General features: G+C 34.3%; 1 protein-coding gene across 5 annotated transcripts in view; it reads left to right on the top strand.

The window, feature by feature from the left end:
* The window catches only part of HMCN1 (hemicentin 1), a 508722-nt gene that overhangs the window by 270051 nt on the left and 214162 nt on the right, over nt 1–24509 (top strand). For 4 of the 5 annotated variants that reach the window (XM_061187534.1, XM_061187532.1, XM_061187529.1 and 1 more), the window contains exons 23-31: nt 2800–2927; nt 4754–5026; nt 6020–6115; nt 8663–8857; nt 9845–9975; nt 10141–10288; nt 12244–12370; nt 14749–14903; nt 24101–24379. In XM_061187534.1, the coding sequence (XP_061043517.1) occupies nt 2800–2927; nt 4754–5026; nt 6020–6115; nt 8663–8857; nt 9845–9975; nt 10141–10288; nt 12244–12370; nt 14749–14903; nt 24101–24379 (1532 nt within the window). The remainder of the gene's footprint in view (nt 1–2799; nt 2928–4753; nt 5027–6019; nt 6116–8662; nt 8858–9844; nt 9976–10140; nt 10289–12243; nt 12371–14748; nt 14904–24100; nt 24380–24509) is intronic. The other variant, XM_061187531.1, reaches the window with a different exon arrangement.

Here is a 24509-nt window from a genome sequence, read left to right as displayed (position 1 = left end):
ACCTGGGATGAATCGAAACATGTGAAACATAATCTCTTGGGACAGGTGACTGTACTTGTTCAGGTTTTCAAATGTCTCAAAAAAAAAAAAAAAAACCTTTTAAATTTGAGATAATTTACATGTACATTCGAACCTACAGAAAACATATATACCTTCTAAGTCATTCTTTAATAGCAGAAAAGCTAACACCCAGCTTTGACATAATTTCCCACTGGTGCATTCTACAAGGTAGTTATGAAAATGGAGTGGATTTGTATGTAGATTCTGGTTAGCACAAAGTGCATGTTATAAAATTCCAGTAATCCCAGAGGAGCAATAAAACACAATACATTCTCTAATATCTAGGATTTGACTTTAATTAGATGACTTTGTAAAAATATTCTTGATTGAACTTAAACCCTTATACAAATAAAGGCCCACTGAAACAATATATTTGATAGGCTAAGTGACATGGAAAGCAATTATGCCACAGCCCTTAAGAGCACAACCTTTGTTGCCATGCAGGTGTGAGTTTTAATTTATCTCCACCACTTAAAGCTTACCTGAAACTTTTGGCAGTTTTTTCAGTGGGCCTCTTTGAACCGCAGATTTCTTGTTTATAAAATGGGGATAATACGTGAAAGGATGATATAAGATAATGTACATTCCATATCCCGTCTCTGGTTCTCAAAGAATGGTAGCAATTACTGTTTTAACTCAACATCATGCCAGAAGTTACTGTCGGAATAAGAATTATAGTCTCTAGCTATTGTCTGTTAGACTTGTTGATGTATAGTTATGAAGCTATAAATTCATGCCACAGTAGTTTCCCTACCACTGGTGAGAAAAAAAGTAAACAATTAAGAACTACTTTACTATTTCTTTGAAAAAATATTTGCCTCGAATATTTTTAAATAGAAGAAATACCATATTTCAGATAAAGTTGAAGTTTCATTGTTCCCCTCCTCAGTCATAATCTCTTTTCTCCCTTCCCAGGGGCACAAACACTGACACAGACTTGGTGTATATCCTATGCATACATCCTTAAATAGTATAGAATGTTGTTTTCTCTATTTTTAATTTTGTTTTGTGTACTTGTTTTCAATTTACCATTGTAACATGTTCTATATTATTATTCTACTGCTTGCTTTATTGAGTCAACATTTATCCATTTTATACATATATTCAGTTTATTCATTTTAACTACCATACACATATTCTACATTTTATTTATACATTTCCCTGTGTATGGACATTCATGTTCTTGTTTGTTTTGTCTTTCTACATTTTCTTCTTTTTTTTTTTTTTGGCTTTAGAAACAAGGCTTTTCAGGGAATATCTTTTTATATCTCTCTTTGTATGCATATGCATGTTTCTTTGCGACTTGTACCTAGAACCCCAATTTCTAGTTAGAATGAATTACTATTTTCAGCTTTGTAGACACTGCTTAACTGCCTTCTGAAGGGGCAATCCTGATTTACCTTCCGCCAACAGAATATAGGTGTACCTTTTGCCACATTATAATCACTGCGTGGTGTTGACTGACTTAAAATTTGTTGCCGTTCGTATGGATGTGAAATGGTGTCTTGCAACTGTCTTACATTTCACGTGACTGAATTCTAGTGAGCCTGGAATGTTTTCCCTTGTTTGTTGGCCATTTGTGTTATCTGTGAATTGCCTCTTTAAACCTGCTGCAATGTTCTGGTGACTTGTTTCTCTTTTTCTTATTGAATGTAGAAATTTGATTTTTGTTCTCAATAACAATCCTTTGTTTGTTGTATGTGTTGAAAATATCTTCTCTCAGTCTAATCCTAGCCTTTCAGGTTTATGTGTGGTGTCTGGTTGTACAGAATTTTAAAATTTCTATGTAGCTCAAGGTGTTAATCTATCATTTTTTTAGATTTGTACTTTAGGAAGATCATAAACAGAACTCCAATGTTTTATTGCAATTTTAAAGTTTGTTTTCACATTTTGGATTTTAATACATCTGAATTTTTATTTTGTGTGTAGTATTAGGTAGTGCTCTAATTTTATTTATTTATTTTTCCCATGTGGAGAGCCACTTGCCCAACACCATTTTTGAATAGTCAATCCTTTCCTGACTTTTTGTAACACCACCTCTGATATTGTATATTACATGTTGAGTTCTCATACATGCTTAAGTCTTTTTTTTGAAGGGGGGGTTTCCATCTTTAACTGTTTATCTATTTGTCTGTCTCTGGGCCAATAGCACACTTTATTCGTCTTAGCTTATAAGAAATCTTGATAGTAAGTAGGTCTATTTTGACCCCCTCCCTCTTAAAGCTATTTTAGCACAATTAACATAATAACATTTTTATATGTAGATCTGGTTTACCTAACTACATAAGAGGAATATATTCAGTATATATCTGAGAATTGCATACGTACCTTCTTTTGCCTTTATTTTAGCATTCTAAATTTTTAAATGAAGCATTGTAGAAAAAAGCAATAATGTGTTCAGAGTATATTTAAAGTTTATTAAAATGTACATTCGCTTTGTAAAGCTGCAACTTAGCAAAGCAGAGAGATGTACAATTATTTGACGATGTCAAATACATTAGATTTAAATGTAAAAGAAAACTGATTTGGTATTTGTAAGAACATCATACAGAATACACAAGACAATTTTGATAATTATGAAAATTCCTGACTTTTAAGGTGTATAGAAATGACATTATAGATGGGAGAATGGTTTGAAAAAGAGCTTGCAGAGTAGTAATTTCACATTGAATTGTAGCTGCATAGGGGATATTTAAATCCTCATACTTTATGGTCTACTCTATGGTTTCTTTCTTTTAGACACACATTCCTTCCTTCTGGTTCAATGAAGATCACTGAGACCCGCGTTTCAGATAGTGGGATGTATCTTTGCGTTGCCACAAATATTGCTGGGAACGTGACTCAGTCTGTTAAATTAAATGTCCACGGTGAGTTTTGAAATGAAGGCATATGCTATGGCATATACTGGCCACAGGGAGACCTATTGTCCCAGTTTCTTTGATAGTTAACCTCAAATTGTATAGAGGGTAATTATAGAAAAATTTTCTAAAATCTGAGACTTGTGATTTTCTTTCATTTACTCTGAAATCTTTATCTGCCATCTGTAAACAACTCTCCCCTTTTTCCTCAGATGCACAGTATTAAAATTTTGGATCTCAATTTTACTAGATGTCTACAGTCACTTATGACTATTGATGATACACCATAAAAAAAGAAAATGTGTTTAGACCGGTGGCTTTCTGTAGAAGTGAATGTGAATGCTCAAGGAAGAACTTAATAGCATATAAATGGTCATTTTCAATGTTTATAGAGCTCAGCCACTGAACACATTCTGCTCCTGGGATTCTTTAACTACTTTAAAACTCTCTAGGTAGTCTGCTTTCTTCTCTCAATTTGCCATAGTCTATCTATTGATAATTACTCATTCATTCAACACAAGCTTAGTGAGCACATACTGTAAGCCACGCATTCAAATGTCAGAAGAAATTTTCTCAAATAGTTTTGACCTGATTTCACTCTCAGATCAGTCACTGCAGTAGTGTCCTCTTGACTGTGGGATATGAAATCCAATGAGAGTTCTGTCATTTACTAGCATCAGGCATATTACCTACCCTCTTTTATATTTAATTTTCTCTTTCATAAAATGATGATAATAATACAGGCATATCTTGGAGATATTATGGTTTTAGTTCCAGACCATCTCAATAAGGCAAATATGGCAATAAAGTAAGTCACACAAATTTTTTGATTTCCCAGTGCCTATAAAAATTATGCTTACACTGTACTGTAGTCCATTAAGTGTGCAATAGCATTATGTCTTTAAAAATAATGTACATACCTTAATTTAAAAATACTTTATAGCTAAAAAATGCTAACCATCATTTGACAATGCAGGGTTGCCGTAAAACTTCAATTTGTAAAAATTGCAATGTCTGTGAAGTGCAATGAAGCAAAGCACAATAAAATAAAATAAAGTATGCCTGTACTATCAAACTTAAAAGTTTGTTGTAAGGGAAAACCTTGAGAATATACTGGTTAAATATTAAGTTTTAACAAAAGGACAGAGGAATGGGGTTTATTAGGGAAGTAAAGTACATAAATTCTAATCATATTCTTAGGAGTCAACTTAATTCTATAGTTCATAATGCTTGTATGTGGAACCCAATACTACTTGCCAGGGTTTGATAAATTATCTCATTTAAATTTCTGAAGGAATGTAGATAAAGGGAAATAATAGAGGCTTTATCTTGATTTTCTTCTCTGAAATTAACAAAAGCTTTTATTAGAAATATTTTGTACTGTCTGGCTAAACCTTCCACAAAGAGAACAAAAACTAAGAATACATGGAGAAAAATGCTTTTTGTTTTACTCACTTAGATGATAGAAATTAACTGGATTGCCATTTAAGAGGGCTTTAAACCTTATTTATATATTATAAGAAATCTGACATCATTAAATGCTTACTTTTCCTCGAGTTTGGAATGAGGAGTTTTATATTCATTATTTCCCATAATCCTTGCAGTGTATTGGTATTGAAGAGGTTATTTTGCCTGGATTATCAAGGAAACAGGCCTCAGGAAATTTACTGAATTGCCCTAGATCACACAACTAGTTAAGTGGCCTGAGCCTGGGTCCAAATCCTGAGATTATTCCACTTTCTCACGCTGCCTCTTGGTGAGGAGCTCTCATTTAAAGTGAGAAAAGGAGGAATTTTTTAAAAGTTGGATTATTAATACTCAGTTGTTGTTTCCAGTGCCTCCAAAGATACAGCGTGGCCCTACAGTTATGAAAGTCCAAGTTGGTCAAAGAGTGGACATTCCATGCAGCGCTCAAGGGACACCTCTTCCTGTAATCACCTGGTTTACAGGTGGAAGCGCCATGTTGGTTGATGGACTGCAGCATATTAGTCATCCAGATGGAACATTCAGCATCGACCAAGCTGTGCTCTCCGATGCTGGCATATATACATGTGTCGCTACTAACATAGCAGGCAGTGATGAGACGGAGATAACACTACATGTCCAAGGTGATTTTTGGCCTAGGAAAATATTTGTACAGTGGGGGAAAAACCCTGGAGTCTATACAGAATATATAGTCTTGGATGGTCTTGGATCACTTTTAGAAGATTTCTATATAACTTTTATGACTCTCTAGTTAACTTTGAAAGGAGAATGATTCCAGAAAGAAATGAAACTATACATTACAAAACTGTTTACCTTTGAAAATGGAGTTGCCCTGGATGATGTAGACAGTGGAAACAATCCTAGATAAGTGCCCCACCCGCTATTTTTGGTTTGGAAGAAATTGTGGGCAGAGTGGGTTGGAGTAGGATTTACCTCATAGTGGTAATTTGCACTCAATATTAATCCCTAGAAAGTCGAGATCCACTGTTCCCTGTAATGATGTAGGCCTTATTTTGAGGGTTTAAATATTAATCTTTGGGGACTTCCCTGGTGGTCCAGTGGTTAAGGCTCCAAGCTTCCACTGTAGGGGGGCATGGGTTCGATCTCTGGTCAGGGAACTAAGATCCCACAGGCCACGCGTCACGGCCAGAAAAAAAAAAAAAAAGATGAATCTTTATTCCTTCAAGCAACAAGTGTTTATCAAGTTCCTGCCAAGTGTCTGTCATGATCTGGGCAGTGAGGAGGAAATAGTGACAAAGGTAAAACACCTGCTCTCGTGAGCGGTTCTGTAAGTAGGCAGAAAGCAAGCAAGCAAATAAACAAGAAATACAGATGGTGAGACATGCTGTGTAGAAAATTAAAATAGGGTGATGCTCCCAGCAGTTGGCTACTTTAGATTGAATTGTCATGTAGGACTTCTCTGAGGAGATAATATTTATAGTGAAATCTTGTTGACTGGAAGGAACCAGCCATGTCCAATCAGGAGGAAAAGCACTCCTGTCAGAGAGAATACCATTGCAAAGGTAGGAATAGAGAAGCAGGTGTCATACTTAGCCTCAGAATAGTTCGATATTGCCCAAGGAAAGCCTGTGATAATGCATTTATTTTTCTAACAGAACCACCTACGCTGGAAGTTCTAGAGCCTCCATATAACACTCCATTCCAAGAAAGAGTGGCCAATCAACGCATTGCATTTCCATGTCCTGCAAAAGGTGTGTAATACTCGGACACATGGACATTGGCATAATGTATTGTTCCAGAATTCTATATTGAACCCCAAACATCAAAAATGCTACTTGTCAGTCCTCGTTATAACATTTGGGCATAACGGAAACCAATCCCTCTTTCAAATAACAACTAGGTTGAATAGGTATTTTTCCCTCCCAGGTGTTTTATTTCCTCCACTGGAAATACCTTCTGTTCTTTCAAACTTGCCTCATCTAGCATGTTTTCCAGGCCATTCATGCTCCTTTCTGTTACTTCTTAGTTCATTCTATTTTTGACAAGAATTCTCTTTAAAATGTGACAGATAGGGCTATTCAAACTTTTGCATATTTATCTCAGTCAGGGGTATAAATTAGGGCAATCCCCTTGTTTGTTCTAGATACTTCTTTTCTAAAAACCTCTTTCTAGATTTATCCTCTACTGGTAATTCTGGATCCAGGTTGTAACTTGGCTCTCTGATGCTTGTCTGAACTCCTTCTCTCCCTGAATTTCTGGGTTTTCTATCCCACCATGTTTCCTGGCAGGACATTGTCATTCTCTCTCCTCTAGAGGATGTGAAAAAGGACTGTCACCATCACCTTACTCTGGATGCCCAATAGATGGTTAAGAACGTCCTTTCTTTCGCATATGCGTTCATCTGCAATGACTCAAATGAGTCTGTAACAGTTCTGGCAAAGACCAAGCAGTATTCTTTCCGTGACCTCCTGGAGGGCTCCATGCCGCTGGTAGCATTAGTGCTCCCACATGTCACTCTTAACTCTCCTGTCCCTGGAGACAGTGGCAGTTGAAGGTCCTTAAGGCTGTCTCTGTTACTGTAGCAAGATTTTGCATCTCTTAACAGCATTAAAAGAAAGATAACTTTAACAAGATTTTCAGATATCTAAAGAATTGTCAGTAACTATTCCCAGAGCCATTGGGGAGGGAGGCAAGGCCTGGAGAAGGATCCTTGAGAAAGGTTTAAGTTCAGCTGAGTTCTGTGGGTGCTTACTACTGATGGAGCCCTGCCAGTGGCACTATTGCTCAGTACTCTCCACTGAATCCCTGACTCCAAAGCTGGCTTGGACTTCCCTTTTCCATTTTGAAATACCACCTCTTCCTAGTACTCTATTTTCACCTGGGATAGAATTCTTGAGTTCATTTAAAACAGCTAGATGCCTTTTCATTTTATTTGCCATGAATTTCATCTTGACCATGGTTGTTCTACCATTTAGAAATAAAATAGAACACAATTTCTTTCTTTTGCTTGTTCATTTACTTTTTCATTTATTAACTTCACAAATATTAATTGAGAAGTTTGAGAACCACATAAAAGAATGAGTAGGATGTGAGGAAATGATTATAACCCCCTTTTTTCCTTGACAACATGAACAACTGCAGTCCATCAGTTTTATCTTCTCTTCCTCATCAGTCAGCATCTTACTATGAGGATGATGAAATAGGCCAATATTTTTGTTTTATTTTTTCCCATAAGTATAGTCATTTTATTAGTTCATAGTCATTCATAGTCAATCACAGTCATTTTTATAATTCCTTAACTCAATTTGAGTTTAACCTAAATGACACATTCTATGTATTCCTACCATTCTTTTGTACTTAGATATATGACCATTCTTTAATATTTTTATTATGCTTTAATATAAGATTATTAGCCATGTCTTATACAATTATATTAATTTTATTGAATATGCTTTTTTTATTTTTATAGGGATTAAGTAAAATGTGAAAGTACTTAGAATAGTGCCTGGCACATTGTTTGCTAAATAAATACATTCTTATTATAGAGTTTACTGTTTGTCTATTTCAAGTATGTCCTTTTGGCTCCATTACGCATTTTAAGATGGCTTTTATCACTTTCATTCATGAGTTATGTAACTTCCATTCACTCTCTTGGTCATAAATAAATTGAGGAAAGCAATTCTGCTCACTGCTTTCTCAGCTTTCTTTTCAGTATAAAAAGTCAAGAATTAATCTATTGCCCTCTGTTTAACAGAATGGGATCCCCAGAAGATGTGTGGATAGTAGAAGTTCCTCATCTCTGCTCTATTAGGCCTGTTTAAAATGTGAATTATGAAGCATCATTTCTGTACATCATTTATGTACACTGTTTGAGCAATCTTCATGTATATTCCTCTGATAGTATCTTATTTTTGCTCTTCCTTTATTTTCATCCAAAAACTCTCCCCATTTCTAGTCCATTTAATTAATATAGCTTTTTTCCCCCACTAGCACCATGAACTCACTCAAGAAAATGTTTTGCTTTGCTTACTATCATCTGAATGTCTTGATAAAAACAACTTTGATCAAATTCTACACTACAGACCATACATCTTTTAAGACTGATCAGGAATTAGAGGCATTAAATACTGTAATCTCGTCAAAATCCCATGCCAGGAGCAATATCTTCAAAGAAGCATAGTACCTAAGGGTACATGTTATAATCATAACAAATTTTATTTCTCCTCAAGATATTTGATATTCAATAGTGACTTCTAATTTTGTTGTAAAATATCACAAAGCTTTAATTTCTTATTTAGGTACCCCCAAACCAACCATCAAATGGTTGTGGAATGGTAGAGAGCTGACAGCCAGAGATCCTGGTATTTCTATATTAGAAGATGGCACATTGTTGGTTATTGCTTCTGTTACGCCGTATGACAATGGGGAGTACATTTGTGTGGCAGTCAATGAAGCCGGAACCACAGAAAGAAAATATAACCTCAAAGTCCATGGTAAATACAGATAGAAATGCTAAAATCGTATAACTGAATATGTGACACTTTCAGATTCTTTTATATATGTTATTCTTTCAGTCTAGTGTTATTTAATATTTATGTGAATAGACATGTTATCAACCAGAAAAGTAGTGGTCTAACTGCATTTATTGATTTATTTTATATCACTGAAAGTTCAAATGGTAGAAAAAGATACATAGTCAAAAGTCCCCCGGACCTGAGCTAAGCCATCTACTTATCCTCCCTATGGGCAAGGAAAGTTGTTAGGTATATGTGTGTGTGTATGTATCTTCCCAGAGATATTTTTATGCAAAAACAAAGAAATATGAATATATATTTCATCCTCATTTTTTTAGATACAAAAAGCATTTATAGTAGACCATTATATACATTACTCCACACCTTGCCTATTTCATTAAACACTCTAACTTGGAGATTATTCAATATTCCTAACTCTTATTTATGCCTACCTAGCATCCCACCGTACCATGATTTACTTAACCTTCTTCTATTAATGATGAGCATTTGGTTTGGTACCATTTGTTTACTATTCTAAGTAATGCTTCAGTGAAATCATGTATATATGGCACTTTGCATGCGTCAAAGGATATGTGCATTTTGAAATTTGATGGATATTGGCTTCCAGAAACACTGGGCAATATTCATTCTCATCAGCAAAGTAGTCTCACATAACTTGAGACTCTAGCAGTTTGCATTTTGAGTGGTATGTGAAATAAATAGGATCTCCCTTAAATTTATCCTTAATTCAAAACTCTGAAGTAATAATTAAAGTAAAAATTCAATGAGTTACTTATAAATATAGTGGTCAAGACTCTTCATTTCATAATAAAAGCTGTCTTAAGTATGACCAGCCTTTCTAGCTATCAGGTATCTCAGAATTTGCTTTCTAAAGTCCTTTGTAAAGAAACTTTGTATATAATATTTATTTAAAACTCTCTAACTACAACTTCTCACTTTTTGCAGTTCCTCCAGTAATTAAAGATAAAGAACAAGTAACAAATGTGTCCGTGTTGGTCAACCAGCTGACCAGTCTCATTTGTGAAGTTGAAGGTACTCCATCTCCCATCATTATGTGGTATAAAGATGATGTCCAGGTAAATGGAGACATCCAAATATGCATAGGTCCTTGCCTCTCCCTCTGAAGTAAATCATTCAAATGTGACTTTCTTATTAATAATAGTATAAAAATTTTACTTCAAATTTTAATTATGCATTTTTATTAGGATTGGCAATAACACTGACCCTTTTGGCCTTAAAAGGTGACTGAAAGCAGCACTATTCAGATTGTGAGCAATGGGAAGATATTAAAGCTCTTCAAAGCCACTCCAGAGGATGCAGGAAGATATTCCTGCAAAGCAATTAATACTGCAGGCACTTCTCAAAAGTATTTTAACATCGATGTGCTAGGTAAGGAAAACGTTCTTTTAAAAAACTTCAATTCAGATGCATTTCTTATATAGGACAGCATTAACTGTATTAAAGAGTAAAGAGGTGAAAAATAAATTGATAGAAGAAATATCGTTCATTTTATTCTATTATTATTTTTGTCTTTAATATTGGTTAATCAGAAGCATGTGATATAGAAAGTTTATAGGTATTTGTTATTATCATATAGCGATGTCTATGGGTACTTGGTACTGTCTTGTACAGAAAATGCTAAATTACTGCTCTTGTTAGTTTCTCTAATGAGGTGGTCAGGAAATTCTTTGGGAAGTAACTATGCAGGATGATGCACAGTAAAATTCATTCATGTTGCTGACATCTCCTAACGCTGCTAGGTTGTACTTGAACTGAGGAAGGTAGTAAATTCACCCTCCCCTGCATTCTAATTAATTCCTATAACTAAACAACCTCAGCCCTGATTCTAATTAAGTGGGGAGAATGCTGAGAATGGGTAGCAGCTGTAATAAATTGGGATTTAAAACATTTAAAATGTTTTAATCATAATGATAAAATTTTTATAAGTTTAGTTTGTGAAATTATATTTGCTGATTAAAGTTTACTTTGTGATAAAATGACTTCCTTCCTTTTCACTGTTTTGCTCATCGAAAGGGCATATGATTTGTAAGTCTGGAGTGGAAGTGAGGTCTGGGAATGATGCTGCATTAGAATTACCATTCGTAAACTGCTAAAACATGAAAGTTCTCTCTCTCACAAGTCTTCTCAAAGCCTGAAGTACTTTGAATTTCCTCTGCTAAAATTACCATTATTAGTATAGGTTATAAAAACAAAGTGATCTTTTCTATCATTAGTCTCATTGGCATTATTTCTCTTGGCACTTATTTACTCTCATGACTTTGACTGCTATCTGTGCACTGATGACTCCCACATTTTTATCTCCAACTCAGACTTCTTCCCTGAGCTCTCAGGTGATATATCTGATCTCCTCCACAATATCTTGGCTTAAATATCTCAGTGGCATAGAAAACAGAAAGGTCTCAGTAAATGCCTGTTCTGGTCACCTTCAGTGACCCGCATCATAGTGACCAGCACTTCCATCCATCCACTTGCTTCTGCCGCAACCTGGTACTCATACTTCCTACCTCCCTCTCCCTGACTCTGTAAATCTGTCTACATCCTGTTAAATCTGCTTCTTAATTCCATGTTAATTATAATTTATAAGCTGAATTAATGTAATAGCCTCCTAACTACTCCCCTTCATCCATTATTTGCCACTGGAATCCGATCTTCATTCAGAAGCCAGTGTGGTCTTAAAACAAATTTGATCACAACCCTCCCTTATTGAAACCCTTTAGTGGCTGATCATTGCTCTGAAGATTAAGATCAAACACCGTAAAGTGATATAAAGGGGGAGGATTCAAAGACCAGGGAAGTTTATGGGAGCTCTTTAATATGCTTTAAAATTCCGAGAATAAAAACTAGTACAATCTTTTCACATTATATCTCATATACAATTTTAGCACAGGAGCCCTTTAAAAGAGACAAGGGTAATAATATATTTCAAACAGCACTATGGTAGAATTTAAACATTATAAGATTGTCATTGACCATGTCATTCATTATCTAAAACGTATAGCAGTAGTAAATTTCATTATATGAGCCTCATTGCTCATTTGTATTCTAAACTCCTTTTGTACATTGATTTAATACTCCTCAAAATGAGTTCTTTACTACTGTAATTCTTCCAAGTAATTGTCTTGCTATCAAATCTTTCATGAACGTGTTCCTATGTTTAAATTTGACATTTGGGTCCACAGATGTGATATGAAAGGGATTATTGTATGATATTTTACTTTTAACATTAAGATCTTGTTGAAATATTATAGAAGTCATTATCTTCTCTCACTCCCCACTCTTTTTGCTAAGTCATAGATTTTCATGATAAAATGTCTTTGTTCAAGTCCCACCCACCATAATAGGTACCAGCTCCCCAAGTGAAGTCTCAGTTGCCCTCAACCAGGATACCACCCTTGAATGCCAAGTCAAAGGCACTCCCTTTCCCATTATTCACTGGTTCAAAGATGGCAAGTGAGTACCTCTTCTCTATTTGTTACAAGGATCCAATTGTTTGGAAATAGATGTGGATTTTCCCCCTCTTAATTATCTTACCACATAGAGTATTATTAAATGAACATGAAGGAAAAACAATATTGTTCAAAAATGGTCTCAAATTTATGAATTTACGAATTGTAAGACTTTAGAAATGCTGGGAATTTATTTTAGAGACACAGAGGAACTCACATTTATTATACACTAAATATACACTAAGGGCTAAGAATGAAAAATGAAAAATGCAAGATCCAAGTACAGAAATAATCTTGTCTTTACATGGAATTGTTTGAATTATTAAAAAGGAAAACTTGCTTATGACAGCAAGATGAATGCTTAAGCTAGTTTAATATATGGTCAAAAAGGAACAACCACAAAAGAGCAATTAGATGTTTCTCTTAGCCCTTGTGTATTATTATAATTTCTGAAAGCAGCTAAGACCTAAACAGCAAAGAGTAAGGGTTTGCAGTGTATAAAATAAAGGATTGTGTAAAAACTTTTTATATGTTAATGAGAAAGACAAACAACATAGAAAAATGTGTGGAGGGTATAAACAGGCAATTAAAAAGTTATATAGTTAAGCAATAAATATATTAAAAGATGCTTACCTTCAATAATTTGGAGAAGGTAAGCAAAATAATATGATTTTGTTTTTCATAGATTAGTTTGGCAAGAAAAAGTAGAGGTTTGAAAAATATCAAGTGTTGGCTTAGAGTATGGGAAATCAGGATATAGGACTCTGATGGGACAATGTAAATTAGTACTCTGAAAGGCAATTTGTTGATATCTATTAAAATTTAAATGCTCATATGCTATAATGTAGCAATTACATTTCTGGTGTCTAGGACAGGGAAGCCAGTCATCTATTCTGCAGGAAGGCTTGACTCCCTGAATACTCCCTGAAACACTGTGAAAGCAGAAAAGTGAAAACTGCTTAAAGCTTGACATTGGGAGAGAGGATAGATGACGTATGGCATTGTCTTATTATGAAACACTGGACAGCAATTAAAAAGAGTAAGATCAAGCTATATGTACCAAAACTATCTCCATAGCTATTGTCAAGTGAAAAGTAGAACAATAATACAATACCATTATGTATAACAACTTTAGATTCCTCTAGCAATACATTTATGGGTGAAAAATGTTTAGAAAAACATGTGGAAGAACACAAACTAAACTGACAATCGTAAGAAGTCTAGAGAAAAGACTCACATTAGGGGTAATAAACCAAGGAGACCTTTTCTTATTATAATGTTTTTTTGTTTGTTTCAATTTTTGTGTTACTTGCATAATTAACAGTCAGTGAAAGTTTTAAAGTTACTTCAATTTGAGTAGCATTATCAAGTATTCCACATCTTTAAACAGTTAAAATGCATTAAAGTAAGGTACTTTATTCTCTTAGCTTTAGAGAACTTAAAAGAAGGAATAGTATGGGATGCTACCACAGAAAATTAAATGTGTTTCCATTTAATCTTGTAGTCTGATTGGTGGCTTATTAATATAGCAGTGCATCTATTTATCATGGGGCTAATTCACTGCAGCTTTTTAAAAACTGGCTATGGGTCTTCCTGAAAGATCAATGGATTTTAAAGGCATGACTCTTAGGATATCATAGACTTTAATTACCATGATGTTTTAAGTATTAAATAAAGCTTCTGCCAAACATAAAGTAAGCATTTTATAGTAGTTAGTAAATGATTCTGTATAGTAGAAGAAGACTTCCTTGACAAATATATATGAGCTGCCTTTGGGGTAAATATCTTTCAGTATTTATGATTATAAAAGCGTTCATATTTATTACAATATCTACTTTTTAGGAAAATTGGCATGATCATTGTCTTTAGTAAGTAATAACCATTCATTCTATTGTAAATATTTTTCCAGGTGTTATAATATTAGTTTACAAATAATATTGCTTGGCTTGAAGCTCCTGGACACTTAGTTTTTCTTTTCTGAATGATGGTAGAAATTTTGGCTTTGTAAACCAAAAAAAAAAGGGGAGGGGGGGATGAATGAAAGAAATAAAGTTTTGTAGTAATATTATTCAACAATTTAAGTTTGAAATGAAGTTCAATTTAATAATTTAATATTATTCATTCAATTTAAGTTTAAGTGAAGTTTTTTCTGAAAGTGATAATTATCTACTTTCATTAGTAAAGTGGTTTAATAATTCTGTTCTTCTGAACAGAAGTACTTAATCATATCATTGTATTTTTTTAAGATTCATACTAAAAAATTCAACTTTGATTCATATTTTTAAACTCATATGACTTAATGATTTTTGTTGTGATTAATAAAAGAGAAAACATTTAGGAAAACAAAAATGGGCCCATGGAATAAAATTTTACTTTTTCTAGGCCTTTATTTTTGGGAGACCCTAATATTGAACTTCTAGACAAAGGACAAATTTTACATTTAAAGAATGCACGAAGAAGTGACAAGGGACGCTACCAGTGTACTGTGTTTAATGCAGCTGGCAAACAAGCCAAGGATATAAAACTGACTCTCTATAGTAAGTGTGACGTTCTTATGCTTTTTACTGTTATTATCAGTTCTCATTATACATTGAAAATCAGGGTTTGCTCTACTGTTAACTGCTCTTTGATTCAATACTAAGTAATTTGGAATGCTACTTACTTTAAAAGAAAAAGCCTATTTTCATGTGTTTTAGGCTATAACATTGCATCCAATTTTAATGTATTTTATCATTAAGTATGGATTTCTTCAAGGGGTCTAGTGATTTTCATATGACCTCACTTAAGAGGTCAAGTATTCCCTGATTTGTTAGTGTAACATAAATCAAATGTCTGTATCCCTAAAGGGGTTTTTAAAAAGCTCTATAAAGAGTAGAGATGCATGAAATAGAATGAAGATGATGGTATGAGAACAACTCAATTATTCTATTTTCATTCCATCTTGGCCTTTATTCAGAGCACATGGTAATATTTTAAATGTTTTAGGCTGTGCTGCTATTTTCTCTCAGTTAAGTCCCCATCAGAGGTATGTAGCCCTCATTTCACTAAAGTTCTCAACATCCCCTGAGGAAGGTGACTGCCAAGGTCATTTATTTTTCATGCCAGGAGCCATAGGAAGGCACTTGAACATTATGTTGCAGGTACAAAGAATTACATGATAGAAAGGAATAGGGCCCATTAGGCCAGTCATGCTTATTGTGGCTCTACTTCCTGCACTGTCTTCTGCTTTGTATAGCGTTTGACACTCAAGAAAAGTTTAGATACCTCAGGAATGTCACTTCCTTGTAGGATCTTCCCAAACCAAACCAATCACGTCATCACTCTCTATTACATTGTCCTAGTTTTCTTTATAGCACAGATCACTGCCTGATAGTTTAATTGCTTACTTATGGGTTTATTTACTTATTTGCTATTTCTCTCAAAGGAAGCTAAACTTCATAAAAGCAGGGCCTTGTTTTGCATGTTCTCTACTTTAATGTCTGATACACAGTAGCTCTCAAGAAATACTTGCTCAATGAATGAATTGTCTAGTGATACACTGTTCAGTATGGTAGGCACCAGCCACACGTGACTGTGGAGCATTGGAAATGTGGCTAGTCCAAATTTAGACAAGTTGTTAGTATAAAATACACACCAGATATGAAAGACTTAATATGAAAATATAATGTAAGATACCTAAGTAATAATTTCACATTGATTACATCTGAAATGATGATATTTTAGATATATTGGACTAAGTAAAATGTATTATTTTCCTGCTTTTTAATGTGGCTACTAGAAAATTTTAAATTATATATGTGGTCTTAATTATAATTCTGTTGGATGGTGATGGTTTGAGTCACGGATGTAGAAAACAAACTTATGGTTACCAGAGGTTAGGTGGGGAGGTGGCGGGGGGATGAATTGGGAGACTGGGACTGACACATACATGGTACTATGTATAAAATAGATAACAAATAAGAACCTACTGTATAGCACAGGGAACTCTACTCAGTACTCTGTAATGGCCTATATGGGAAAAGAATCTAAAAAAAAAAACAAAAACAAAAAGTGTGGATATATGTGTATGCATAACAGATTCACTTTGCTGTACACCTGAAACTAACACAACATTGTAAATCAACTACACCCCAATAAAAATAAAATAAAAAAAAAAAGGGAACTTGGACTCCTGAGGTAAGTGGACTTGGGTTCAGACCCAACTTCTGCCACTTACTAACTTTGCAACTTTGGACAAATTGCCTGACCCCTCTGAGCTTCGGTTTTCTCATCTGTAAAATGGGGATAATAATAGTACTTACTTAATAATATTATTGTAAGGATCAATTGCTAGATACTTTATATTGCCCAGCTTACAGTAAAAGTTCAATGAATATTATTCATTTATTATTATCTACTTAGTGATTGTATTGTCTTGCAACTTGAAATATATATAGAATCTGGCTTGATTTCTATATAACTTCACTGAATTGCAAATTTCCCTTTTTTAATGTTAGTTGTCTTTATATAAAGTTCAAATAGCTTTCTTGAATCAAAGAAATTTTATTTAATGCAGGCTTTTAAATCATTTCTCTCTATAAATAGAAGCCTGTGGAAGAAATCAGTCGTGAACAGACATGTCCTTCAAAAAACAGTAATGTTACTGAAAGATTAGCTGTACGGGCATCCAAGTTAAACAAAAGTGTTATTGCTACCATTGGCCTCCTACCAGAACCAACCTTTTAAACAATAGGTGCAATACTTCCCCTAAGCTGTTGAATGGTTTTCTCTACATTGTTGTATTGTCGCCAAAGAATGTGATAAATACATTTTGGTGATTCAATAAGACTCCTATTTCCATAGGAGTTGAGTTCTTTCATTTCAGATTTTCTTGTTCATTTGGTATGATGCCCTAAGGCACCGAGAAGAGAGGGCTTTGTAATGATTAAACCTTCTAAGATTGTCTGAGATGAAAGGCACTGTAACATTGTGAAGTTTTAAGTATTCAGTAATTCAGGAAATAATGCCATTTCCTCTCTAGCAAGCTTGTCTGCACCTCTGAGTGGGTAATCTTAAGCTTATTTTATTTCACTTGTGAAAATGCTTTTATTCCTAAGAATAAATGAAACAGATGCCATACTTGGGCTAACTGTGAGAAATATTTATACAGATTTCAGGTTGAGAATGTGGTTCATACTGCAGTTGATTCATTCATTTTCTTTATTTACATACTAACGTGAGGAAAAAGCAGGTGGGTCTGATGCATCTGAAAGGCAGAAATGCACATTTTGCCTGAATTAGGGAAGAAATGGAGACAAAATATGATGAAAAATAAAAGAGATGGAGGGGAAATGAGGGGGGGGAATGAATGTGAGAAAAAAGGAAATAAAAGAGCTTTCAATAACCTATGGGGAGACTGTGCAAATTCATAGCTAGTAGTTCTGAGGCAAAGATTTTTAACCTGCGGTCCGTGTATAAGTTTCAGAGGTCTGAGAGTTTCCCCAAATGGTGTAAAAGTCTTTGAGTGTATATACATGGTAAATTTTAATGTGCAGTGGGTTCATAACATTTACCTGTAACACTCTTCCTCAAACAGAAGTACAGGTCTCAGAAAAGTATATGTGAATTAAATTGAAACAGGAAGAAATATTTATCTGGCAGATTTAAACAGTAGATGGTTTGTTGTTCTACTTTCAGCTGGAAATGTTCTTTGAGTAATTTTTTTCGCAGTTTCATAAATACAGACTTTTAAAATGAACTCTTTTCAGTACAAGTGATATTCCTTTGTAAAGCATTCATGGAGGGTAAGGGGCTGTTTGAACCTATGTTCTTGACTTCATTTTTTTAATTTAATTTAATTTGTTTATTTTTACTAGTTTTTATTGGAGTATGGTTGCTTTACAATGTTGTGTTAGCCTCCACTGCACAAATGCAGTGCATTTGAATCAGCTATACATATACAGATATCCCCTCCCTTCTGGACTTCCCTCCCATTTAGGTTACCACAGTGCATTAGGTAGAGTTCCCATCTGTTCTTGACTTCATTAATGTATCATCCAACTAATTAGGCTAGCCAGTTTATTTAGACAATTTCAGCCAAAAATTTGATATATGTTTCCAGATTACATCAATAGGCTCAAATCAAAATTAAAATTTAAAGTCTGAGTAAAATGTTCTTTCTTAAAATTTCAAAATGGTGGCTTGAATTGATATTAATTATCTATAGCAGGACTTGACAAACCTTTTTTATAAAGGGCAAGTTGGTAAATATTTTAGGCTTTGCATACTGTGAGGCAAAATCAAGGACATTATGTAGGTACTTACATAACAAAATAGAAAGAAATGTCTACCAGTCGTTTATTCATGATATTCTATTTTTCTGGTAATTTTAAAATTGTAAAATTTGTTGTAATACAGGTCTACTAATGAGAATGGATTTCTTTTGGAGGGATAACATTTTACTTAATTAGAGTTCAAAGTTAATGATTCCTGTCACCAAAATTAAATGCATATGTTCATCTGTTAATACTGATCTGTAATGAGATTTTATGTATTTCATTTTTGAAAATGTCTTTTCATGCAGATACCGTAGATACTGTCAAATACTAATATCATTTCACAAACACAGGATTTTAATTGTTCATATTCATTACTTGAAAGGCATTTGCAGAATTCTGTTATATTCTCTTGATATTTGACTTTTGGCCTGCCATTCTACTCCCAATTAATCAATTCCAATTGAAGGTTAGATGGAAGGCCCTCATTTTCAGAGATAAAAGAATGTAAAATGTGGAAATTGCATTTGCATTTGCATCAAAGTTTGACAAACATTGTTGAAACTGAAAGTTGAGCTCGGAAAATATATTCACTGCAAAGTTGTAGGGGAATCGAGATCTGAGTTTTGTTTGACAGCATGGAAAATGTGTAGAGGAGCTTGACATTACTTGTGAGTCAAACAACAGAATGACTACTAACAGTATAGATTTTGCATTCAAGTGCTGGTTTTATCTGGTAAGTTTAGGTTGAATTTATTAAGAAACATTGTCAAGTTTATGGCAAAACTAAATTCCAAAATCATTCAGTACTCAATAATAGTGTTTGAGGACAATTCTCATTCAGAACAAATTCAGTCTCAGTCCTAAGCTCCAAAAATTAAAATGTAACTTTACCACCATTAAGACATTAAGCTGCTATAAGGTAGAACAAGTCATTATATTCACCTTCTATTTCTGACAAAAATTCATGGAACTGATGATATTTAAGTCCATAAGAGCAAGTAAAATACCCCATAGACAGTTCTGTTTCAATAACACATGAATATTTTACACAAGTGCTGATGAATAGTACAAGGAATAATGATAGACTTTTAGAATTTTACATTTTAATAAATTTAAAATGTAAAATTTGTAAATTTCTCTAAACCTTTTTCTGCCCCACACGTATTTTTATCACCATCAGTTGTAGCACGTCTTAGCAGATTCCACTTCAGGTTGTAATAAATTAATGCTTTTTCAACTTCTTTGAAAATATTTTTGTCTGTAGTTGTTCCATGCAGACTATTCTTAGAGACTAATTCTTCAGTTTCTTCAACGTGGCATTGACTCCTCAAATAAAAGACAGCTAAGCAGTTATCAGTAACATCTGTCAATTTGTCAAGAGCCAAGAATACTTTTCAGAAAAGTTGCCTTTAAAAAAAAAAAATGACTATTGATATTGTCAGTTTTCTCAACTCTTCAAGCAGTTTTTCTTATGGAAAGGCTGATAATCTTAAATTGATTAGTTTAGGCATAATTGTTTGCTAATGCAATCATTCTTGATTTAATTAAATCACTGTTGGTAAATGGCTCTCCTTCCTTGGCTAACAAATGAGCCACTCAGAAACTTAGATGGTAGCCTCATTTTGACTTTTTATCTTTGTGAAGAAATTCTGCCTAATGAGACATTCCATTTTATATTAATTTATCGGTTGTTTTTCTTTGAATGGGATATATTGTGATGAGTGCTTAGGCTAATAGAGTTAGTGTACACTGTATTTTTTCAAAACAGCTATAGTGTTATTAAAAAATAAACTCAGTGCTTTGCCATTGAACTTAATAACAAAATAATCTACACTGTTCGGTGCTTTAAAAATGTTACGTTACTTTTCTTTTTGTGTGTGTGTTTACTTTTTTTGTGTGTGTTTTGGAGTATAATTTTACTTTTCTTTTTTTGTGTGTGTTTTGACCTGGGGAGTATGCACTGGTAATAAAAGTAAAAAGCTTACTTTTCTTTTTGTGTGTGTGTTTTGACCTGGGGAGTATGCACTGGTAATAAAAGTAAAGTAAAATATCACGGTATGGTGATATTTACGGCACTTGAAATGCTGTTGGCTTATAATTGTGTCACTGAAATTTATGGTGAGCTGAGCAACAGTGAGAAGCAATGAGAACACCACATTTGGTATTTATTACAACAATTTAACTCTGCCATTGTAGAAGTGAAAGTAGCCATAGACAGTACATAAACAAATGAGCATGACCATATTCCAATAAAACTTAATAGGTGCTGAAGTTTGAATTTCATATAAGTTTTACATGTCACAAAATATTATCATTATTTTGATTTTTTCCAGTCGTTTAAAAATGCAAAAACTGTGCTTGGTTCAGCATCTTGATGCCTGGCCTGTGGGCCATAATTGACTGCCCTGATTTATATAGTAAACCACCTTATAGAAAAATTATTCCACCATCAAATTTACCTCGCAGAACAGGCATACCTCTGAGATATTGCAGGTTCTGTTCCAGACCACCACAATAAAGCAAATATTGCAATAAAGCAAGTCACACAAATTTTTTTTGGGTTCCCAGTGCAAATAAAAGTTATGTTTACACTATACTATAGTCTATTAAATGTACAAAAGCATTGTGTCTAAAAAGAGTACACACCTTAATTTAAAAATACCTTATCACTAAAAAATACTAACCATCATCTGAGCCTTTAGCAAGTCATAGTAGTAACATTAAAATCTCTGATCAGATATACAGATTGCCAACAAACACATGAAAGAATGCTCAACATCATTAATCATTAGAGAAATGCAGATCAAAACTACAATGAGATATCATCTCACACCAGTCAGAATGGCCATCATCAAAAAATCTACAAACAAGAAGTGCTGGAGAGGGTGTGGAGAAAAGGGAACCCTCTTGCACTGTTGGTGGGAATGTAAATTGATACAGCCACTATGGAGAACAGTATGGGGGTTCCTTAAAAAACTACAAATAGAACTACCATACGACCCAGCAATCCCACTACTGGGCATATACCCTGAGAAAACCATAATTCAAAAAGAGTCATGTACCACAATGTTCATTGCAGCTCTATTTACAATAGCCAGAACATGGAAGCAACCTAAGTGTCCATCAACAGATGAATGGATAAAGAAGATGTGGCACATATATACAATGGAATATTACTCAGCCATAAAAAGAAACGAAATTGAGTTATTTGTACTGAGGTGGATAGACCTAGAGTCTGTCATACAGAGTGAAGTAAGTTAGAAAGAGAAAAACAAATACCGTATGCTAACACATATATATGGAATCTAAAGAAAAAAGGTGATGAAGAACCTAGGGGCAAGATGGGAATAAAGACGCAGACCTACCAGAGAATGGACTTGAGGACACAGGGTTGGGGGGAAGGGTAAGCTGAGACAAAGTGAGAGAGTGGCATGGACATATATACACTACCAAATGTAAAATAGATAGCTAGTGGGAAGCAGCACATAGCACAGGGAGATCAGCTCAGTGCTTTGTGACCACCTAGAGGGGTGGGATAGGAAGGGTGGGAGGGAGGGAGACGCAAGAGGGAGGAGATATGGGGATATATGTATATGTATTGCTGATTTACTTTGTTATAAAGCGGAAACTAACACACTATTGTAAAGCAATTATACTCCAATAAAGATGTTAAAAAAAAAAGATAATGATATTTTTATTAAAGAATCCATCATGATCACTAAAAAAAATAAAATAAAATAAAATCTCTGATCATAGATCTCCACAACAAATATAATAATAATGAAAAAGTTTGAAATATTGATAGAAATACCAAAATGTGACAAAGACAGGAAGTGAGCCAATGCTGTTGGAAAATAGTGCCAATAGACTTGCTCAGTGCAGGCCTGCCACAGACCTTCAGTTTGTGAGAAATACAATGTGTGCAAAGCACAGTAAGGCAAAGCACAATAAAATGAAGTATGCCTGTATAGTAGATCTTGCCTTCATTTATGTGTGAGGAAAAAAGTATGTATATTAATGTTTGTCACTATGAACTAGTTCTAAGAACAATTATCAGAAAACATTAAGGAATTCCACTCAGATCCAGATACTGTTTTCTAATATTCTTTTCCACTAAATAGAACCAGAGCTTCTAGGAGAAATAGTTAATTCTAAGGCTGGGGCAGGGAGTATAAAGATGCGCCTGGAGCATGTAGTAGGGCCAGAAAGTAAGGAAATACTAAAATAATATGATGTGAGTATATCAAAGGGACGTAGGGCCAGTTGGAATAGCTCCCGAAGGCCATACTGGAACAATTTGAACAATAAAATAAATAACGTAGTATTGGATTATACCCAAAGTATAAAATGAATCTCCATGAGTGCATATTGATATAAGTAAATAAATTGGGAAAGATAGACTAATCTCTCATACAGAAGAATTCCAGATAAATTATGTAGGTATTCCCCTCTCAAGGAAGTAGAATAGCTCTCCCCCTCATATATATGGGCTGGGAAGAGTGATTCTTTTCAAAAGGGCAAAAGAGAGTAACTTTACAGTGGAGGAACCTAGCAAAATCTACCTCAACCAGGTGGTCAAGGTCAACATCATCAGTGATAAGCTGTGTTGATAGTGTGTACCCTTGATATGATTGATGAGAATGGCACTCTGTGATCGTGCTTCCAAAACCCATAACCCTAGTCCAACCATAAGAAAAACATTCTCTTCTAAAATAAAAGTTTATTTTTAAAAATTAAGGCACTCAAATTCAGGCACATGCCATTTAATTTGTTTTAAGTCATTGCAGTGATAGCACAATCCTGGAAGGATCGTGTTCAGAGTATGTAGCAGGGCTTGAGTCAGTGGTGGTATTTTTCCAGCAGCGGAGTCCTCATGTGGTGTGAGAGGCCAGACATGTGGTTACTGAATTATGAAAGATACACATGTAGCCAATTAGATGAGTATAATTGAGTGAATGAACTCTCTCTGGTGGTTCCAAAAAAAAAAAAAAAAAAAAAAGTAAGAAGAAGCAAACGTTTAAGACTCCACAGCTATTACCAGTAGCTGGATCTGAAAGCACTTAGGCCTTTTGTATTTCCTGGGGAAATGGCATGCAGTTGTACCTCTTCTGACATTTTTGCTCCCTTGGCCTCATTTCAAACTTATTGTATTTACTTTAAGTGGGATTTATTTTGTTTTGCTTTGTTTGTTAAACACGACTTTCTTAGTTACTGTAATATGATCTATTGAGCTTAAATGAACCCCTGAAATGAAAACTGACTTTCTGCTTTTACTGAAATCTGAAACCCAAAAGGACAGTGATGAAGACTGTTTTGACAAAACAGGCAACTAATCATCAGTAGGTAAATCACAGACTTCCTAATTGTCTTTAATTCATATTTACTTTAATGCATTATTTAAATATCTATAGCATTTGAGACTTTGATGCAGATGCTAAAACTTAGAAGACTTGTTTCTGTTCTGAAATCCTTTGTAGTTCCACCTAGTATTAAAGGAGGGAATGTCACCACAGAGATATCAGCACTGATCAACAGCATAATTAAACTGGAATGTGAAACACGGGGACTTCCAATGCCTGCTATTACTTGGTATAAAGACGGCCAACCAATCATATCCAGCTCACAAGCACTTTATATTGATAAAGGACAATTTCTTCATATCCCTCGAGCACAGGTCTCTGATTCAGCAACATATAAGTGTCAAGTAACCAATGTTGCTGGGACTGCTGAAAAATCATTCCATGTGGATGTCTACGGTAAGGAAAAAAATATATGTTTTAGTTACGTACTTTTCTGCCTATGCTTTCTAATATGGCAACATGCAACTTGTTCACTAATAAATCCCTGTTGGGTTGGGTTGTCTTCGATATGCATACATTGGAATTA

Source organism: Eubalaena glacialis, chromosome 3 (assembly GCF_028564815.1).
Source record: "Eubalaena glacialis isolate mEubGla1 chromosome 3, mEubGla1.1.hap2.+ XY, whole genome shotgun sequence".
Taxonomy (NCBI): domain Eukaryota; kingdom Metazoa; phylum Chordata; class Mammalia; order Artiodactyla; family Balaenidae; genus Eubalaena; species Eubalaena glacialis.
Note: the sequence above shows the minus strand (reverse complement) of the source record. Positions and strands in the feature narration are given on the sequence as shown.